This window comes from Vespula vulgaris, chromosome 2 (assembly GCF_905475345.1).
Source record: "Vespula vulgaris chromosome 2, iyVesVulg1.1, whole genome shotgun sequence".
Lineage (NCBI taxonomy): Eukaryota > Metazoa > Arthropoda > Insecta > Hymenoptera > Vespidae > Vespula > Vespula vulgaris.
In genome coordinates, this window is record NC_066587.1 from 6,480,919 (window position 1) to 6,502,264 (window position 21,346).

A 21,346-nucleotide genomic window follows, 5' to 3' on the forward strand; every position below is an offset into this window, starting at 1 on the left:
AATACAAATCTTCGTAAGATTTTCAGGTACAAATTAAGAAAATCAAGATACAAATACAACTGAAAAAAATATTTTTGATGCTTGGTAAAACAATGAAGGTCACACCATTTGTTTTTCATAATTTTATCACTTCTTACTAAAAATAGAATAAAATTTTGTATATAATAAAAAGTAAATTTCTGTATAATAAAAAAATTTAATCTCATGAAAATATTGATGCGATAAATTACAAATATTATAGTTTAGAAATTATTTAAAGAATAATAAAATGTTAAAGTCGCAAAAATGTTTGTTTTATATTTCGAAAAATTTTAAGAGATATCAAACAGATAATTAGCTAACTAAATTGATAAGTTAACAAGAGGAAAAATTACTTAGTTTGACAAATTTATAAATAGAATTTTATTAATATCATATTAAAATACAAGCGTCTTTAAATAAAATAGCAAGAACAATTATTCGTATATAAAGTTGACGTATGATAGTAAAATTGCGCCTGGAAATCAGCGACGACCTATACATCTATGTATACACGACATAAGACAGTGTTGCATACTTTCAGGCTTTTTAGTTGCATATCGATATTTCGATGTGTCGATTACATGTCGATATTACTATCGATATCTTTTCCCCAACGCTGCGCGGACATTACTATGTATATGTATATATAAATTGGATCCAACGGCAATGCTTTTGTATATGTAATACATATATTGACTGATATTGACATTATGGCTAGTCCACGTACTCGACAAATTTTAAATCAATTAAAAGTCAAAGATGAAAATAACGTAAGATATTAATTTATAAGTTTATTTGGGAAAAATGATTCTATTATATACTACATCTTTGTATTTCCCAGAGATGTTTCGAATGTGGTACACATAATCCTCAATGGGCTTCAGTTACATATGGCATCTGGATATGTCTTGAATGCTCAGGAAAACATAGAGGACTTGGAGTTCATCTATCGTTTGTGCGATCTGTTTCAATGGACAAGTGGAAAGACATAGAATTAGAGAAAATGAGAGTTGGTGGAAATAAACTTGCTCGAGAATTCTTCGAAGCTCAACCAGACTGGAATAATTCCATGTCTATTTCTCAGAAATACAATACCAAAGCAGCTGCGTTATACAAAGATAAGGTCATATATTTTAATAACATTTCATTTAATACAATTTCTATAGATCATATCAAAATTAATGTTGTAATTTATAGATTGCTACGTTAGCTCAAGGAAATTCTTGGAGTCCTACTGAATCCAAAATAATGATATTTCAATCTCAGAAACAATCGGAAGTACAAGAACATTCTGCTTATCAGAATGATTTAACTGCCAGTTACCAGAATGCTAATTCACCTGCCATTAAAGCACAAACAGAATCTTTTTTTGCTAGAAGACAAAGTGAAAATGCTAATCGTCCTGAGTAAGTAAATATTGTCACTTGTTATCATTTTGTTCTTATTTTCCAATTTTGTAGAAATATACCACCAAATCAAGGAGGTAAATATAGTGGATTTGGTTATCAAATGGAAGCACCTCCAAAAAGTATGTCCCAAGAATTATTTGACAATGCAGTATCATCTTTAACAAGTGTGAGATAATTTTATATCATTAAATTATTCTTTAAATTTATCTGTTTATGAATTACTTATAAAATTTCCATAAGTATTCAAAAAGTTATCATTATAGGGCTGGCAAATATTTTCTTCTAATGCATCAAAAATAGCATCTAAAGCTACAGAAAATGCTATTAAAATTGGAGAACTTGCAGCATCAAAGGTAAAATGAAATTATACAATTTTATGGTCATGGATAATAACATAAAATATTTCATATTTATTTAAATATGTTCTGATAATTATATTCGTCTTTATCGAATAAATATAAATATTTGACAGGTAGGAGATTTGGGAAGGAAAGGCTGGGGTGATATTGGAGGTACAAATACAGCAGAACAAAGTCAATATAGTGTTGGAGAACATTATCAAAATTCATCAAACACTTATCAAAATAATATTGATAAGCAATCATGTTCTAATGAAAAATCATCTTTAATAACTGGTTCTAGTATGAAGTAAGTCTGTCAAGAAATTATTCTATAAATGTATACATATATACATATGAAATTTTGAAACTGTTTCAGGAATTCTACCACTTACCCAAGTTCAGATAATTCTAATTGGAACTGGGGAGATGAATCAGAACAATCAAATGATACATCAGTGGATGTAAACTTATCTTCAAAAAGTTAAAAATAGAAAGTTGATAGCACTGTAAAAGTATAACTGTCTCTATTTCCTAAGCAGATAAATGGAATTCCGAGTCTAAAAATAATTTCACGGGATGAAATTTAAAAAAACCTAATTGTATTATCTTGTATAAATTACTTTATCAAAGTTTATAATATTTAATTATTTCTTGCATTTATTATGAACAGCATTAGACTAGATTGAATATAAAGTATAATTTATTCTCTTATAAATTCACGTCTTTATAAATGTGTAATGTATAACTTACTAATATACATATATTCATGTTTCAGTGAATGTATTTGCAATATACAATAATTTTAATGGTTTTATGATAAATATGTTTAAAGACAAAATTATAATTATCATTTAATAATAATGGATACACAATGAGAAATTAGCATAATTATTTCATCGTAATCATGAAATCACTTGCATATGTGATTTCTAAAAAGAAATTGTACAGCAGCACGAAAGTAAATGTTAATATCCTATAAAAATGTTTATTACAGTTATAAAATACATTATAATATCACAGTTATCAAAAGTATTTTAAATCTAATTTTATTATAAGTCTAATTAAGCACCCAATAAATTGTTTGCAATCATATTAGAATTATATCATAACGGTTTACTTATAACTTTTGTATCATTTTTAATATAACTTTATTTTTTATGTAGTTTATTTAGAAGTTTTTCTGTAAAATAAAGAAAGCAATTAAATACATTTTATATGAATTTCAAACAAATGAGAATAAAATATATTAATCTACAATTACTTACTTGCCCGAATAAGTTTTTACATTTTTGTTTTGGTTGAGAACTTTTTCAAGATATAATATGACATCTTGATGATGTGTATCTGTAATTTTTTGAATTACTTCAGACAAAGCCTCATAAAATATTTCTTGATTCTGTTCTGAAAGTTTAGGTATTTCATAGCCACAAGTCAATTTATAAAGAAAACGATAAATTTCTCTGAAAAAAATAATATGATTTTGATAGATAATTAAGATAAAAAAAAACTATTTAATCATAATACCAATATGAATACATTCCAGTAGAATTAATCCTTAATAACAATTTAATTTAAGCATAATATTTTTTATCTATATAATCACCTATAATCATATATCCTATCTGTAGAAGTAGAATGTTTCTCGAATAAACATATAAAAAGTAATGCTTGTCGAATCAATGTATTTTTGTTTTTAAATGATTCACTCTGCAGCCAATCATTTATTAAAGGTTGTTTATCTTTCTTTGCAGTTTTTGATCTAATTTTTAATTCATTTATCATAGCTTCGATATTTTCTTGAGATCTGTTGGGTATCAATGTAGATATACTGGGTATATTTTTATGACTATATAGTTTAAGACCTTTTAACAATAATAATTTTTCACTTCTGGTCCATTTTTTTTCAAATGAGGAACTACATCCAGCATTTTCATTTACTGTATCAGTCATTTTAAATATTAAACAGAAAATCCCACATATGATTATTTGCTTATAATCAGGAGTTATACTATAATACTGAATTATACCACGTAATTACACTGTGATATACTGAAGCATACTGACTAAGGTATGTTTCTTCTTTCAAAAAACGTCAAATGATTGTTAAATGCGAAATCTAACGGCAAATTGTAGAACTTCTTCAAAAGACAGCGTAGAAAATCTAGAATTTTTTAATGGTAAAATAAATTAAGAAAAAAATATCCATAGTGAAATTTTAAACGATGAATATCCAATTGTATAGGATTCAGGAGCTATATCAGATATCACTAATAAACAATCACAGTTTATATAACAACTTATGATAAATAAAACATTTTTCATTCGTAATAAATAAAGCTTAATTAATTTTAAGGATCGTTCTCACAAATCCCAAATGAACGAATGAGATTGGTGGCTTAAATATCTTATAGAACAACAATCATTTTCGATCGATTCACCATCAGAAAACGAAATTAATTTCGACATTCAAAAATCTCATTAATTTGATATTACAGAACAAAAAAATAAAAATAAATATTTGTAGATTTTTATCAAATATATAATTAAAAGAAAAAAGAAAATTATCTTAAAAATATTACATGATCACTCACATGAGTATTAGCATGCGTAACCGATATGCGCACTAGAATTATAATGTATTGCGCACTCGCAATACTGCCAAGGGATATGGACTGCAGTGGCGAAGAGTACTTTGATCATCTTTCCTCACTTGACCGGCCATGATGTTAAGCGCCGTATCGAGGGCAGCCGCTGGAGCCTTAAGGGCCGTCAAACCGACCCTTTTTCAAAATGAAGTTGCGAAAGTGGCTGGTACTGTTTCAGTAGATAGTAAGTACATTAAAATTTCTCTTCAATACTTTATAATATCTTATAGAAAATTACGTTAACATTCTAATCCTATTTTCTCTGTCTCATTCGTCATATAATATCGTAAGAAGAAATTAATCTATTTTAAATGTGTTTTAGTTTTTTTTATTATATGATAAAAAAAGAAAATACGTAAAAAGAAATCATAGTGAAAATTGTCATTTATGAATGTTAAAAAATGTTCTCTGTGATATCGATTATATAATCTGTATTATTTGAGCGGATCAGTAAGATACTATTGTACCAATATGGCGATTATATAGTCTGTTGAATTATTCTTTTAAAATAATTTTTTTGAAACTTATTGTATATTGAGAGTATTTAATAACTTTATCCGCGATTTCTTTAGAATTTTTTATGTTGGAAATATTTAGTATACTGCTTTCATTTTTGTCTAGTGACAAGTTAAGTAATTTTCATTTGTTTGAAATTTAGAATCACATTATAACTATATATGAGTATATATAATATATAAAAATAGAATATAAAATATTTATCATTGATTATAGTAGTCAAAGGAAACTATATAAAGCATTTTCTTGGAAAATAGACATATATATTTTATATTTCTGTATATGTTTTGTATTATGTAACAACATTTTCATAAGTGTTATGTAGTCTATTTCTTTTTTCTAAATATCAGATTAATTTATAAATTTTTTATATTTATATTTTTATATTTTTATATTTATTTTTTTATACTTATTTAATTTTATATTTATTTTATTTATATTTTTATATTTGTTAATAAATATATGCAGTTAATTTCTAATATTATATTAATTTATTTTATTTGTAGAGAAAAACTATGCCAAAGCAGCATCCTCAAAAGGTGGCGCTCAAGGAAAAATTGTCGCTGTCATTGGTGCTGTTGTGGATGTACAATTCGACGATGCTCTTCCACCTATTCTTAATGCATTGGAAGTACAGAACAGAAGCCCCAGGCTAGTATTAGAAGTAGCCCAACATCTTGGGGAAAATACTGTGCGTACTATTGCTATGGATGGTATGTATATATATTTAAAACATAAATATATAAAAGAATCAATGTTATTATTATATAACATCAAATAAATAAGTTAATAAATGTGTATCATAAACTTATGCCCTGATACATTTATAGGTACTGAGGGTCTAGTACGTGGTCAGGGTGTTTTGGATTCTGGTTATCCCATCCGTATTCCTGTTGGTGCTGAAACTCTGGGACGTATTATTAATGTAATTGGTGAGCCAATTGACGAACGTGGACCCATTGGCACTGACAAGTTAGCTCCTATCCATGCAGATGCACCTGAATTTGTAGAAATGTCTGTAGAACAAGAGATCTTAGTTACAGGAATTAAAGTAGTAGATTTACTTGCTCCTTATGCCAAAGGAGGAAAGATTGGTAAGATCTAACTTCTAGTTATAATCTTAAATATACTATAGTCCTCTTTATTATATACCTCGCTTATAATTTGCTTTTGTTAAATAAAGGTCTATTTGGTGGTGCTGGAGTTGGTAAAACTGTGCTTATTATGGAGCTTATCAACAATGTTGCTAAAGCTCATGGTGGTTACTCTGTATTTGCTGGTGTAGGAGAAAGAACGCGTGAAGGGAATGATTTATATCATGAAATGATAGAATCTGGTGTTATTTCCCTAAAGGATAAAACTTCTAAGGTAGCACTTGTCTATGGTCAAATGAACGAACCACCAGGTGCTCGTGCTCGTGTAGCTTTGACTGGTTTAACAGTAGCAGAATATTTCCGTGATCAAGAGGGACAAGATGTACTATTATTCATTGACAACATTTTCAGGTTCACCCAAGCTGGTTCAGAGGTATGTTGCTGGTAATTTTATCAAACATAATTCAATTGGTATTTTAACATCTTAAAGCTTATAAAAATTATTAAGTATCTCTTTTTTATTTATTTATTTATTTATTTATTTTTTTATTTTTTTAGGTATCAGCTTTGTTAGGACGTATTCCATCAGCTGTAGGTTATCAACCAACCTTAGCAACTGATATGGGTACCATGCAGGAACGTATTACTACAACCAAAAAGGGATCTATTACTTCTGTACAAGCCATATACGTACCTGCAGACGATTTAACAGATCCTGCTCCTGCCACTACCTTTGCTCATTTAGACGCAACTACTGTACTGTCACGTGCTATTGCTGAGCTTGGTAATATTTTTTTATAATATATATTTTCTTTAAAAACGATTTATTTATAAGATTTTACATATGTAATTTATTAAAAAAATTTTTAATATAAATTGTAATTATTTTAATTATTCATAAATAGGTATCTACCCAGCTGTGGATCCGTTAGATTCGACATCTCGTATTATGGATCCCAACATTATCGGCAATGAACATTATAATATCGCTCGAGGTGTACAAAAGATTTTACAAGATTACAAATCCCTTCAAGATATCATTGCCATTTTAGGTATGGACGAGTTGTCCGAAGAAGATAAACTTACTGTTGCACGAGCCCGTAAAATTCAAAGGTTCTTATCTCAACCTTTCCAGGTAAGAATTATTTCATTTATTTTTCTTTTTTCTCTATATTATGAAATATTTATCGAAAAAATATCGTTAAATAGGTTGCTGAAGTGTTCACTGGCCATGCTGGCAAACTAGTACCATTACAAGAAACCATTAAAGGATTCCAAAAGATTTTAGGTGGAGAATACGATCACCTGCCAGAAGTTGCATTCTATATGGTGGGTCCGATTGAAGAAGTAGTAGCTAAAGCTGAATCATTAGCGAAACAATAAATTGTATTTGTTAAAAATCACCATAAACATACCATAAGTCTATGAAAATCATCCAACAGTTATCGTTTATCTTTTATTTATGGTTAATAATATGGCATTTTCGCAAAAAATAGTTTATATTTTAAAACTATTTAATTTTACTTTAAAGTAAAATATAATATTGAAATATACTATATACAATAAAATTCATAAAATTGTTAAACTTTCAAGAACGTAAGTAAACGGAAATTTTATACAATTCGCGATGTAAATTTTGTTAAAAAAATATCCTTATTCATATATTATCGCAGTGGTCATATTATCAATAACATATACGATTTTATAGTATATGTTAAATATAAATAAAAACAATTAAAAAGAACATACGTTTGTAACTTTGAACTTATAACAACCCATGATCTATGTATATTTCTTTTTATTTGGTCCTTTTTGATACAATACGGATATACATAAAAATATGTATTTTGAATGATACAAAATGATTAATTTTTTATAAAAATACTGTATGAATTTATTCATATTTTAAGTGTGAGAGCAAGGATTAGTCCCAAAATCAAGTATAGGTTTTTCTAATCTGTATGTATCCTTCAGAATCTGAAAAGTAATCGGTTTTATAAAATCAAAAACTTTAGATTTTCATTTGTGTATAATTACATTTATAATAGTAATTACTTTCCACTGCTCCATATTTAAAGACATAATATTTTGAATATTTATATGTGTGCCAACTTGCTTCCTTTGCATTATCATTTCTTTAGAACAGAGTTGAATGACAAGTATTCCTGTATTATCTACAATAATAAAATATGAATACAATTTCTCTCATAAAGCACAAAATAATTACCTTTCATCAATTTTATGATACCATCTCTAATAAGAAATGATACATATAACATATTTTCAATTGTTTTTCCAAAGTCATTTGGATCTAAAATTAAACAATAAAAGTCCAATGGCTTTTCATTTACTTTATAATAATGTCTGATAAATTTCTTAATTTTATCTACTGTCTCTTCTACACTTTCCTCATCTTTATTAACAACTACCACATTTTCCGGTGATTTCATTATGGCTTGAGCTTCTTTAATTGTTGATCTTTTATTAACTATTTCTTTTTTTTCTAGTGGTGTCAATGAACCTAAACAAATAAAATCATTATTTTTTATCCTAGTTTTGCAATTATTTTTATATAATTATCTTATAAATTACCAAGCAAAGTAGTATATTCAGGTATCCTTTTAAAAGATCTTGTTACTTCTGTTTCTAAAACGGACCAATCTGGATTTTCTAATAATTCATCTGGAAGCTTACGAGCATATTGTAACTAAAATATAAAAATATATCAATTATTTCATCCATAATACTATATATGTATCTTTCTATTATATTTTATTAAATACTTACAATTTTTTTTGCAAAATCTACATGATTATACGAACTTATATTTTGCGTTAAAGATTTAGTACATCTTGTCAAAATTTTGGATGAAATATTAATTGCTTCAGAATCCAAAAATATTTCTTCTTGATTGTTCACTGAAAAAACAAATTATATATTTAAATTAAAATTTTTTATATTAAAATATTTTTCTTAATAAGATAAATCTTTGTAAAAAATAATACTCTTTTCATCGAGGCTTATTTCTAAAACAGCATCATCGCCTTCTTTCATAACTTGTTCCAAAGTTCTAAGATCACCAACATCTAAATGTTCACTTCTTTCTCCTAAAAGAATAAAAGAAGATTACTAAGAAAATGAAATTAAAACAATCAAAATATTACTTACGAAGAGATAATGCACAAGACAAAGCATTCCATAGAATTTCTTTTCTTTCTTGAGGTGATCGAGTTACCGATGGCCTCTCTAATTGATTAACACTATCTGGCATATTTTTATTATTTATTTTCTATACAAAATAGAAACTTAATATATATATAATCCTTTCTGCTGATTATTTAGAAGTCTGAAAAATTATTGAAAACACAAAGATATATTAATAAAGATTATGTGTTTGTATATTGTAATTCCCAAATATATAAATAAATGCTATAATTAGAATCCTCCATATACTAATACAAATATTTTAATAATAAATTATTACAAATAATTAACAAATTCTACCAATTTTGTAAAGAATTTTAATAATACTACAGAATTAAATAAACAATTGGTAAACATATACTTGGGCGATTTTTTAAAAAATATATTGAAAATGTACAATTTTGTAATTTTTGATCACATCAATTTATTTTGATCGTAAAAATGAAAATCGACTAATTAATTAATTTATTTATTTCAATTGACATTAACGAAAATGAATTTAAATGTACCTGCCAAATAATTATTTTCATTTGATTCAACCTTCATCGATTCGTCGTAGTTTTTAACGACTTCGAGAATCAAAATTAGATTCTCGAGTTGTTTTTAATTAAAAAATTATGAATGGGAGAATATCAATTTAATCAATCTTATGGTTTTAATAAATTAGTAAAATGTAATCAATAAAAAAAAAATTAAATATTGTACATTATATATCTGCTCGCTTTGTTTGTAATTGATCGTAGATATATTTCAGAAAGGAACGAAGTTCACAAAAGCAGGTGGGCTTGGATGGAATCAAAACGTGCAGCAACTTTGACAGTTCGTCGTTTTGTCGTGCGCATTCGAAGTTTTGTCGATAAAAATTAAGAAAAAATAATGGAAGAAAATAATGCTAAAGTAATATGTTTCGGAAAAAATATGAATGGAATTATAAAAATATCATTTATAAAACGTTAATAGGTCCTATTTTTAATGAATTGAATTTTCAGACTGATCAGAATAATCAAGATGACTCAGATTCTGAGGTGGACGAGGTTGAGCCAAAGCTCAAATTTGTTAGAATGGGAAATGATTTAGAACATATTTTACAAAATGATGCTGCTAGTTGTATTGCTGTACATCCTAAGGTATGAATAATGCCTTTTCAATAATATGTCTTACATATAGAGAATTTATTCGTATCTATATTTTATTAAAGAGGTTAACTATTGTTCATATATTTATCTTCACCATAATATATTTTAGTTTCTTTGCTTGGGATCACATTGGGGAATGATACATCTCTTGGATCATCAGGGCAATAATATACAATCAAAAACTCTACAGGCACATATTGTTGCTGTTAACCAAATTTCTATAGATCATAATGGTGACTTTATCGCATCCTGCAGTGATGATGGCAAAGTTTTTATTTATGGTTTATATAGCACAGAAAATAATCACAATATAAATCTTGGTAGGCTTGTCAAGAGTATAGCCATTGATCCTAATTATTATAAAAGTGGTAGTGGAAGAAAATTTATTACAGGTATTTCAATTTATTTCATAAAGAGTATTAAAAGTAAAATAAAGAACATTATAAGATAGTTTTATTGATTTTTAGGAGACGACAAATTGATTTTATATGAAAAAACATTTTTATCCAGAATGAAGTCAACAATTCTTTCCGAAGCAAAAGATGGAGTAAGATCTGTAGCATGGGGTGGTCAATTTATAGCTTGGGCATCTGATACAGGTGTCAGAGTATATGATTCAAATGCTAGATGTTTTTTAAGTCTTATTAAATGGACTAAAACCGAAGAGTAAGTAGTATATTCTAAATTATTTCACTTGCAATCTATATATAAAGATATTATTTCAGAAATGTTTTCAATGCCATGTTTCATATAGAGCGCTACCAGAACACTATAGATGTAATCTTCGTTGGTCAGATGATCGAACATTACTAATTGGATGGGTGGATATAGTGCGTATTTGCCAAATAAAAAAGAGATCTGTACAAGAAATGGTTAATAGAGATTTACCTGAATTTGTAGTAGATCCAGGTAAATCATTCATTATCTATATTTGTTTAATAAAAAAAATCATAAATTTATTTCTTATAATATGATTTTAATTTTAGTTTCAACATTTCAAGTGGATTTTTATATATCCGGTATTGCACCTTTAGATAATCAACTGGTATTATTAGGATGCTTAAAAGAATTAGATAAAGATGGAAAAAGTCAAAGACCAACTTTGCACATTGTTGAGCCAAAGTGTGAAGACTTTTCTGTAATCTGTGCAAATTCGTTGAATTTGCGAGGTTATAAAGAGTATACCTGTAATGACTATCATTTAGATTGTTTGACAAATGAAAACAGGTGAGAAATATTTCATAATATGTTTATTATAAAGCATATAATTTATTATTTAATAGACATAACTTAAATATTTTATATAGATTTTATATTTTATATTTTATATTTTTTTATTTAGGTTTTTTATTGTAAGTCCAAAAGATGTAGTTGTAGCGAGTTTGTATGATTGTGATGACAGGATCGAATGGTTAATAAGCCATGGAAAATTTGAACAAGCATTAGAACTTGTTAGTGGTAGTGATGGAAAAGATTGTAAAAGACATACTTTAGTTAATGTGGGTCGTATATATTTAGATCATCTATTGGCTTCTGAGAAGTACGATGAAGCAGGAAAATTGTGCCTAAAAGTTCTAGGCCGGGATAAAAACTTATGGGAAGAAGAGGTTAGTTGTTTTACATGATAATTAAACTTTTGTCATGCTTATAATTAAAAATATTTTATGTTAACAGGTATATAAATTTGCAAGGGTTCATCAATTAAGATCAATTTCTTCTTATCTCCCACGAGGTGATGTAACTCTAGATCCATTAATTTATGAAATGGTTTTATACGAATATTTAAAAATAGATCCAGATGGTTTTCTTCAATTAGTTAAAGAATGGTCACCAACATTATACACAGTTGCAGCTGTTGTTAATGGTGTTTTGGAACATCTTATAGTTCATAATCAACGACAAAATGTTCTTTTAGAAGCTTTAGCAATTTTATATATTCATGATGGGAAATATGATAAAGCATTAGCAATGTATTTAAAACTTAGACACAAAGATGTATTTCATTTGATACAAAAATATCAATTATATTATTCTGTATATGATATGATTGAAAAATTAATGGATTTAGATGCAGAGCGTGCAATACAATTTTTTTTGGAAAAAGAAAAAGATGAAACGAAGAAAAAAAAAGAAAATTTCAGAGTACCACCTGAAATTGTTGTTCATGAATTGCGACACAAACATCTTTACTTATATTTGGTATGTTAATAATAAACATATAAATTACGAAATTGAAAGAGATTAAAAAAAATTTATAATATAATTATATGATTTATTAAATATTACTTTATAGTATCTAGATGCTTTAGATAAAAAAAATACAAATGATTCCAAAGGGAAATATCATGGATTACTGGTTCAACTTTATGCAGATTACTCTAGAGATAAACTACTTCCACTTTTACGTCGTTCCGATAATTATCCAATACAAGAAGCATTAGACATTTGTAGTCAACGAAAGTTCTATCCAGAGATGGTGTATCTTTTAGGAAGAATAGGAAATATATCCGAAGCTTTGGCTCTTATGACCAGAGAATTAAATGACATGGAAAGTGCTATTGCTTTTTGTCAAGAACACGATGATGAAGAATTGTGGAATGATTTAGTAAATTATTCTTTGGATAAACCAAGTAAATAATAACTTGCAATATGTCTTAGATTAATGTTTTTTTAAGTTTAATTAATATTATGTAGATTTTTTTTCTTCTAGAGGCTATCACGTTTCTTCTTCAAAAAATTGGTACATATGTTGATCCTAGACTAATGGTACAGAGAATAGATCCATCTTTAGAAATACCTGGCTTAAAAAAAGCTTTGGTTAAAATGATGTGCGATTATAATTTGCAAGTATCTATACAAGAAGGATGTAAGAAAATTTTATCTAATGATTATTTTAATCTTCATGAAAGATTGGTTCGTTGTCATCAAAAAGGTATACTTATAAACGGTATGTATTTTGAGTAATAATTCGTATATCTATCGGAAATGTCAGAATATTTTATATCACCATAACTTTAATTAATCTTTATTTTTGATTTATATTCATTTAGATGATCAGTTGTGTGGAGCTTGTCATAGAAAGATAATTATGGGAGGTATAAATGATAAATATATCTTCTTGATAATAATTTCAAAAATATTAATATATTTTTTTTTTTAATAAACAAAATAATATGTGAATTTTTATTGCAGAATCAAAAAATTTGGTCATATTTTATTGCAAGCATTCATTCCATGAGGACTGTTTACCAAATTTTAAATTAGTGGTATGTAATATTGTTGTGCATTAATCATATTTCTTTTTGAGAATTATAGAATTCATTATATCGTTATTAAATGTTTTAGGAAAATTGTGTAATTTGTAATTCACAAAAAGAAACTTCACCAGGTAGGAAATGATACAGGTAAGATCTCAATAAATATCTCACAATAAATCATGCATATAGGCAAGATACATTCACAAAGCTTAGAAATATGTTAATTTGTTTAATAATACAGTAAACTTTTGCTGATAATTATCATTGCTTATATTTATGTGATATAACTGTTTCACTTTAAAATATTTTCTTCATTGGAAATTAACTTATAAGTCATAAACATACCAATTAATAAATGGTTCCTTTTTATCAATTATTATAATTAATAAAAAAATATATTTTCTACTTCATAAAAATGAATGCAAAATAAGAATGATAAATTACAATTTATATTTTATTTCACATATACGATAATAATACATATAAAAATTATTTCATAATAATTATTTAAAAAGTTTATGAATTTTAAGAATTATATTTGAAATTCTTTCTATCTTTTTTTTTATTTACTTTTATTTTCTATTGAAGCATTAATAGTCAGTAGAGATATTGCTTTCGTTTTTTTTTCTTCAATAGAATTTATATCATTTGAGCATGATGAATCAATAGAATAATGAAAACTTGTTGATTCTTTGAATAATTGATTTTGCTGTAAATATGTAATTAACAAAATATTGCATATTTTTCTATCACTTTAAAAGTACATCTAATTATAAGAAATACTTGCCATTCTGCAACTTGTGCATAAAGGATAAAAATCACACATATTTGCATGTTTTTCTTGTGTAGGTATAGTAATCTTTGAAATTTGTCTCATTGAAATAAATTCCTGACTTTCTGGATATATGGAAAATGCCTTAAAATATTGTATTGTAAAATCTACTACATGGAGAGGTTTCACTGCAAAAATTAAAACAAAGTATCAGGAGGCATGAGATAAGTATATCAGTAAATCTCTTTGTGTACTTGTATAATATATACATTAATTGATGTAAAAAAACATTCTATATCGAATAATATTATAAATATTTTATTGTATTATATATATATATATTCTTGTATAGACTGAATTATTCTTGATATTACCTTGCATAAATTAAATTATTGCTAAGTTTGCTTACCAATTAGCAAAGTTTGTGTATAGTCAGCTATTAAATGCTTTACTTCAAGATGACTAATTAGATACTCTATGAACTTTGTTACTTCATTACACTGTAAAATAACAATCAATCATTATACATAATTGTATAATCAATTGTCTAATATACATTGATAATGTAATCATACTTTTTCGTCTAAGTATTTAGAAAATATTTCCATATCCTCTGTCCAACAATTATTTCGTATTGCTATTTTAAGTTTTTCAATCATTGGGTTTACATTTTCTAAAGATTTGTTTTTTAGAATGTAAGATGTTGTTAACCAATTGTGTTCTAATATTTCTCCTTTTGGTGTTAAATACGTTTTCATACTTTCTACATTTCCATTTTGATTTTCTATAACACGTTCAATTGTGTACACTTCTATGTCATTTTCATATAATTTCATATATTTGACAGGAATGCACTTCTATATTGAAAAATTAAAATAAATATAAATAAATGAGGAAAAAAAATTGGGGATTAAAATAAATATAAATGAAACAATGTAAAACTAAAATGTATAATAAAGTATCTAACATATTGGCATATAGTAACATTTCCATCAATCATTATATTTTGAAATGTTAATGTTCCATCATAGTTAATTATCGTGAGATATCTCATAAGTAATAAATTTGTGCCTTCACTTAATAGTTCTATTTTCTGTGGATATGTTAAATTTTTACAATTCCTAGATTTATTATGCTGATATGTTTCAGTTGTTTCTATATAATAATTATTGTCTTGAATTCCCATAAATAATGTTTTTTCATGAAAGTTGCCTTTATGGTATACATATCTAGGAAAGAAATTATTTTTATGATAATAGAAAAAACTAGTACAATGTATTTGTGATAAACCAACTCTGTCCTTTTTTCTTCCAGGCAGTTGAATTTATTTGTTGATGAACAAACGACTTTTGATCCACCAAAATGATCATCAATATTTATACAGAATTTTGTATTAATTAAAAACTCATGTTTTTGAGGACCAATACGTTCTATAGAAATGCAACAATTTCCAATGTGCGTTACTATTTCATTTTTTAGGCAAATCAACAAAGTTTCTTTAAAGCACACTGCTTCTACTTTGTAATGATCTAATGAAATGTAAGGGAATTAAATTTCTAATTAACATTTATTTATATTATATTTCTAATTGTATATTATTCACAAAGTATTTCTGCATAAAATAGATCTTATTTAATTTTACATATATATATTTTTTCAATGAAATATAGAATTAATAAACACATCTAAGACTTTTTATTCATTTTGAATATCAAAAAATTATTTCTCATGTATGATAAAAAAAATATAAATTAAATTTACCAATGAAAAATTGGGGAATCCATTTCTGTGAATTAGGCGATTCAGTACATGTAGTTGAAGTAAAAAGAGAGGACATTGAAGTAAAAATGATGTTTGTACTGGTCCGCACTAATCTATACTATATAGTTTATATTAAAACAAATGATGTTAATAGTAACTCTATTGTTTTCAAAAGTTGAAATTATGGACGTATATGTTGTATATATATGCGTGTAAAAAGAATAATTGATCCAACAAACATTATTGAAGTTCAACATTTTTTTATAAGAATTAAAAAACAATTTGTTTACGTTCTATTTAACTTTATATTTTTTTTACCACTATTAATATCGATCTGTTAAATTCGATTAAATCGAATTATAACAATTTTATGTATCACAAAAGAACAAAAATTTAATATTCATATTACTTTAAAAAATATTTGAAATGTAAATAATTTCATCAATTATAACAATTTCTTCTACATAAATCTATTCTACATAACTGGATCTCTAAAATACACTTGTGTAATTACTACGCATATAACATGTAAATTACTATAACAATTTTTTATTCGACAAAAAATCTCCCGCCAAATGATTCAAATCTTTTCACATTAATATAATAAAATCTAAGAGAGAAACTATTACTGTATTATTAATAATTTATAAAAATGAGAACAAAATATTTATCAAGAAGAAACATGATATAATTATTAAAGAATATTAATATTACAAAAATAAGGTAAAGTGATATGACTCGTGTAGTCTTATCTTATTTTAAACGGAGATAAAAAATATGAATTGAAAATTGGAACATCGTGAAGTGTTTCAAAAGTAACATAAAGAATTTAACAATTCTTAATTATTAATTTGGAGACATATTAATTATTTTAGAGAAATTAATAATTTATTTTGGTACACAAAAAATGAACGATTCTAATCAAGAATACATTGCATCAATTCCGCATAAGAATGAATTATGTTGTATTATTTGTGAAATTGATTTTGTTAAAATTCGGGACTTACCAATAAAATCGAACTATCATTGGCAAATATTAAAATGCCGGTAAAAATGACGATATTTTGTTAAATTACCTGTAATACCAATAATTCTTTTACAAAAATTTTGATGTACTTTTTATTATATATAACGATGTTTATTACATTATATTTAAATTTTTATGAACGTATGTGTATTTATATTGTAGAATGATAATTCAAATTATTCAGGAAGTAATAGCATCACCAATATTAGGAACACCTGGTTTAATATATGTTATTGCTGCTAAGGAATTCATTGAAAGCAGCAAACTAAAAACGAATTTAAAACGTTTGGATATTTTAGTAAATCCTCTATTTCTACATTTAACTATATTTTATTTTAATAATTAATATTTCAATTTTTTAATAGTTATAATGTTTTAAATAACTATATCATTTTAATTTAATTTTTTTTGCAAGTATGTGAAGTCACAAGAAGTTTCAATAGATATATATGTAAAGTGCCTTAATTATACAATGCAATGTAAAATAGCACCATTGTGGAACAAAGTTGGGCAGTATTATGTTCATGAAATGAAATTTTATATAATAACCAAAGAGTTTGATGCATTAAAAGTAAAAGTTACTATAAATGGTACTGTGCTTTAGTATATGATATATTCTGCTTATAAATGATATTATACTTAAATAGAAAAAAATTTTAGATAAGAATACACAATTATACTTCTATCCAATAAAGATCAAAATACCATTTATACAATTGGAAGATTTAGGCTTATTAGATTCATTGATAAAAAAATTTCAAGCAGATGATAATGGTATTATTGATTTAAGTAAATATTGCCAGTCTGTACACATTTTGCCTAGGTATACATTTATTATATTGAAAATATTTGGTTTTTACATATAAATGATATATTTTGTAAATATAATTAATAATCTCTATTAGTATGAGAACAGCAAGACTGGTGTCTATATCTAAAAAAATTCCTTCTAAATATCCATTTGCAAATTATGATGAACTACGTAAATATTGGATAGATATGGTATTTATACAATATTATTGTTTATTTTTATAAAACTAAACATGTATGTATTATAATATTATAAATATCATATTTAAATAATATTTTAATTTTTAGAATGGCTATTATTTACCAACTACAGAAGATGGTATTATATATTATGAAGTTATATTTCATTCATCTGAAGCTAACAGTTTTATATATCCCAGTGTATGTGTAATAAAAGGACCTATTCAATATATCCCTTGTAAAGATGCAAATAATATAATTTTACAATTTATTAATGATTTATATAATACATTGAACAAAGTATGTGATAAACAGTTGTATATATACAATAATAATAGAGAAATGGATCATCAATTTAAATCATCAGACAAGGTACTTACAATTAAATAAGTCAATTTTACAGTATTACTTAAGTAATTTTATATTTTCATGATTACTTAGCAGAATATAAGTAAAGTGAATATTCCAAACCATAATTATTCACTATTACCAAGGAATAAAGAATTAACTGATAATAATGTTATCAATAACATGATTGATAATATGGATAATATGATTGATAAAGATTTTAATCAACAATTAGAGCCTACAACTAGATATGGATATAATACTTTAATAAACTTCAGTAAATTTGAATATCTTGTATTAAAATCACTTACTGTCTTATCTAAAATTTATGTTATTAATTTATATTACTAATCTAGGCAAATCTCATAAAACCACAACATCATTAAATGTTAAAGAATCAAATGATAGAGAAAATTATGTTTATAATTTAGAAATGTCTAAACAAGTCATGAAATTTAAAAGAAATAAACAAATAAGTCAACCTTTTTTAAATACTTCTCTAACAATAAAAAATGAAACTCAAAATGACGAAAACGAAATACGAATAGTAGATGAGAATACTTCTACATTTTTTAAAGAAATAAACTTATTGTTAGATCAGAATATGTTTTACAAGGTAACTACTTTTTTATTATTTCTATTATTTTATTATTTTATTATTTTTTTTTTTATTATAATTATGATCTATTATTATTCATTCATTTCAACAGTTTCAAATAAGATAAAAAAAATTAATGTAAAATATGTTCTATTTAAACAGTCTCAAATGAAAAACAATACATTTGCTAATGCAACATTAAAACAAAAACTATCAAATGCAATGTGTACTACCAAATTTGTGAGTATTTATTAGAAATTTTATATAGTGAACATAAGTTTACAAAATAATAATCGAAGTTTTTAATTAATAGGGAAGAACTATTGATATAGAAACATTAGCAAAAGATAATAAGTTAGGTGAAGTATCAAATGTTATTTTAAGCAATTGGTTGTATAAACACCTAATTCCACATAATAGCCAAGCAAAAAAGGCTGACTTAATTGAAAAAGTATTAGCACAAATAAGAAGTATGAAAAAAAAAATATAATTTATAACAAAAAATATATAGATTTTTTTTTCTCTGTAAAAGGGTTTAATTTAACAATAACAACATTTTATTTTGACTCAATACCACTGTAAGTGGTTTTTATTCATACATTAATAAATAAAGATAAAAACTACGTTCTTCCCACAAATGTTGTTAATATTAATTTACATCTACATTACTATAATTAGTTGGCAAAAAGAGATCTGTTACTCTTAATAGTTTGAATATCAGTCAATTTAACTAATTTATAAAAAGAAAACAATGAATAATTAAATTCATATTCAATAGGCATTTTCAATCAATATGCTATTAATACCTATTTGTTTTTTTTTTTTTTTTAGTTTTTCATAATATAACATAATTGAACACAATCATCAATTCAATTAAAATGAAAGCATTTATTTTATGAAATTTTAACAGAAATAAAATTTTTTTTTTGTGGATATAGAAAATCGTATATTAAACTTAAATCAAGATTTACACAGATAAAAGATAAAAAAAAAACGAAGATTCGGTACAAAAATTCATGATTTTGGTCATTAATTCAATAATTAATATTAATGATAAATATTTATAAAGAATTTTTATAAAAACATTTATAAAGAACATTTATCATTATTATTAATTATTTTGTGTGCGTGTGTGTGTATGTGTGTGTATTAATATAATGAATTTTATATAGATACATATATCGTTGGAAATACTAAACACTTTTTTACGTTAGTGGCAAATAATCGAAACTGTATAAATTGTTTCAATATCCTTAAATTAATATTATTACACTAATTTATTCGGCATACGTGTGTTTCGCTTATATATCTAATGTTATAAATTTCAATTTAAGTAATACGCACCATCGTCAGGAAATTTACCATATGGGACGCAATCAGAGTTTAGATTATAAGTTGTTAGAGTTATAATTTTGACATTATTTTTCCATTCAAAATTATATCGCTTGAATGGAAATTATGTGCACTACATATTGTCTTAGGTCCCTCGTTCCTCAATCAATTTATATATACAAAATTTCAGCACACAATGCTATTTCAACTAGATTTTAACATCAATACATGCTTAGGCGTGTGAGGCACAAAAGCTGTATTTGCTCATTTATCATTTTATACAAAATTAGCATATCTTGTAACTTAAAAGCTGTTCGATAAATGACGATGATGAGAAGATAAAATATGATAAATTCGGTAGAATAATTATTTATGCAGAATACTAATAATAATAATAAATATTAAAACATATTTTCCAATAATTAAATATATTTAACATATTATCTAAATTGCATGTGTTCTCTTCTTCGTTAGAATATTTATAACACAAAATCTTGACATATTTTTAGCATTTCTTTTTTTTAGAGAAGAGATCGCGGAAGGGTTCATTTTATTACTATTAAAAGTTATATTAATACAAAATCTTATCATTAATTGTATACAAATTAATTATATATCATTATAACATAAACTCAATAATTTTAATATCTTGTAGGCACGTATAATCATTGTCGTGATTATAATCTGATTATTTATTATTATTTCAAAATAGGTCCAGCCGTATCAAGCTACACGGACGGCATGAGAAGAAATCGAGGACCAATATAATATACACGTTGAATATATTATTTTCAGAGCGTGTTAATACAGAATGATTACAATTTTAATAATAAAAAGAATATCTCTTTGGTTTGTTCCTGACGATAGCGCGAAAGGAAGAAAGGGGACGGTGGTG

The 21,346-nt window shown here is 25.4% G+C and overlaps 7 protein-coding genes across 12 annotated transcripts; 4 read left to right on the forward strand and 3 right to left on the reverse strand.

The window, feature by feature from the left end:
• Positions 1-629: 629 nt before the first annotated feature.
• LOC127061452 (ADP-ribosylation factor GTPase-activating protein 1) lies at positions 630-2,803 on the forward strand. The gene is made up of 7 exons (XM_050988331.1): positions 630-791; positions 863-1,144; positions 1,219-1,427; positions 1,482-1,596; positions 1,694-1,783; positions 1,903-2,078; positions 2,148-2,803. The coding sequence occupies exons 1-7, from the start codon at positions 732-734 to the stop codon at positions 2,254-2,256; spliced, it is 1,041 nt and encodes a 346-aa protein (XP_050844288.1). The 5' UTR covers positions 630-731; the 3' UTR covers positions 2,257-2,803.
• LOC127061457 (uncharacterized) lies at positions 2,737-4,309 on the reverse strand. The gene is made up of 3 exons (XM_050988339.1): positions 3,375-4,309; positions 3,037-3,231; positions 2,737-2,951 (listed from the first exon to the last, which is right to left on the reverse strand). The coding sequence occupies exons 1-3, from the start codon at positions 3,719-3,721 to the stop codon at positions 2,936-2,938; spliced, it is 558 nt and encodes a 185-aa protein (XP_050844296.1). The 5' UTR covers positions 3,722-4,309; the 3' UTR covers positions 2,737-2,935.
• A 123-nt stretch (positions 4,310-4,432) lies between these two features.
• LOC127061450 (ATP synthase subunit beta, mitochondrial) lies at positions 4,433-7,770 on the forward strand. Its single transcript, XM_050988329.1, has 7 exons — positions 4,433-4,600; positions 5,439-5,645; positions 5,763-6,026; positions 6,116-6,459; positions 6,585-6,810; positions 6,932-7,161; positions 7,236-7,770. Exons 1-7 carry the CDS (start codon positions 4,492-4,494, stop codon positions 7,407-7,409), a joined length of 1,554 nt encoding a protein of 517 aa, XP_050844286.1. The 5' UTR covers positions 4,433-4,491; the 3' UTR covers positions 7,410-7,770.
• Positions 7,771-7,806: 36 nt separating this feature from the next.
• Positions 7,807-10,042, reverse strand: LOC127061453 (EP300-interacting inhibitor of differentiation 3). Its single transcript, XM_050988332.1, has 8 exons — positions 9,740-10,042; positions 9,195-9,372; positions 9,032-9,133; positions 8,814-8,944; positions 8,619-8,733; positions 8,254-8,547; positions 8,082-8,200; positions 7,807-8,003 (listed from the first exon to the last, which is right to left on the reverse strand). The coding sequence occupies exons 2-8, from the start codon at positions 9,295-9,297 to the stop codon at positions 7,932-7,934; spliced, it is 936 nt and encodes a 311-aa protein (XP_050844289.1). The 5' UTR covers positions 9,298-9,372; positions 9,740-10,042; the 3' UTR covers positions 7,807-7,931.
• Positions 9,990-16,079, forward strand: LOC127061446 (vacuolar protein sorting-associated protein 41 homolog). Of its 6 annotated transcripts, XM_050988320.1 has the most exons (14): positions 9,990-10,127; positions 10,220-10,357; positions 10,476-10,758; positions 10,834-11,032; positions 11,121-11,275; positions 11,353-11,593; positions 11,709-11,973; positions 12,041-12,565; positions 12,660-12,996; positions 13,077-13,313; positions 13,417-13,461; positions 13,559-13,632; positions 13,712-13,770; positions 14,473-14,969. In XM_050988320.1, the coding sequence occupies exons 1-13, from the start codon at positions 10,107-10,109 to the stop codon at positions 13,763-13,765; spliced, it is 2,574 nt and encodes an 857-aa protein (XP_050844277.1). In that variant the 5' UTR covers positions 9,990-10,106; the 3' UTR covers positions 13,766-13,770; positions 14,473-14,969. The 6 variants fall into 6 exon arrangements, 4 of the variants coding, with proteins under 4 accessions (XP_050844277.1, XP_050844276.1, XP_050844275.1 ...); XR_007780866.1 differs by lacking the exon at positions 14,473-14,969 and adding an exon at positions 15,710-16,079 and having other exon boundaries at positions 10,125-10,357; positions 13,417-13,456; positions 13,558-13,632; XR_007780865.1 differs by having other exon boundaries at positions 10,125-10,357; positions 13,417-13,456; positions 13,558-13,632.
• LOC127061454 (ciliogenesis-associated TTC17-interacting protein-like) lies at positions 14,180-16,256 on the reverse strand. The gene is made up of 6 exons (XM_050988334.1): positions 16,157-16,256; positions 15,363-15,624; positions 14,971-15,252; positions 14,805-14,895; positions 14,411-14,583; positions 14,180-14,332 (listed from the first exon to the last, which is right to left on the reverse strand). The coding sequence occupies exons 2-6, from the start codon at positions 15,579-15,581 to the stop codon at positions 14,186-14,188; spliced, it is 912 nt and encodes a 303-aa protein (XP_050844291.1). The 5' UTR covers positions 15,582-15,624; positions 16,157-16,256; the 3' UTR covers positions 14,180-14,185.
• A 381-nt stretch (positions 16,257-16,637) lies between these two features.
• LOC127061451 (uncharacterized) lies at positions 16,638-20,711 on the forward strand. The gene is made up of 6 exons (XM_050988330.1): positions 16,638-18,185; positions 18,282-18,545; positions 18,615-18,798; positions 18,878-19,137; positions 19,282-19,359; positions 19,433-20,711. Exons 1-6 carry the CDS (start codon positions 18,090-18,092, stop codon positions 19,607-19,609), a joined length of 1,059 nt encoding a protein of 352 aa, XP_050844287.1. The 5' UTR covers positions 16,638-18,089; the 3' UTR covers positions 19,610-20,711.
• Positions 20,712-21,346: the final 635 nt, after the last annotated feature.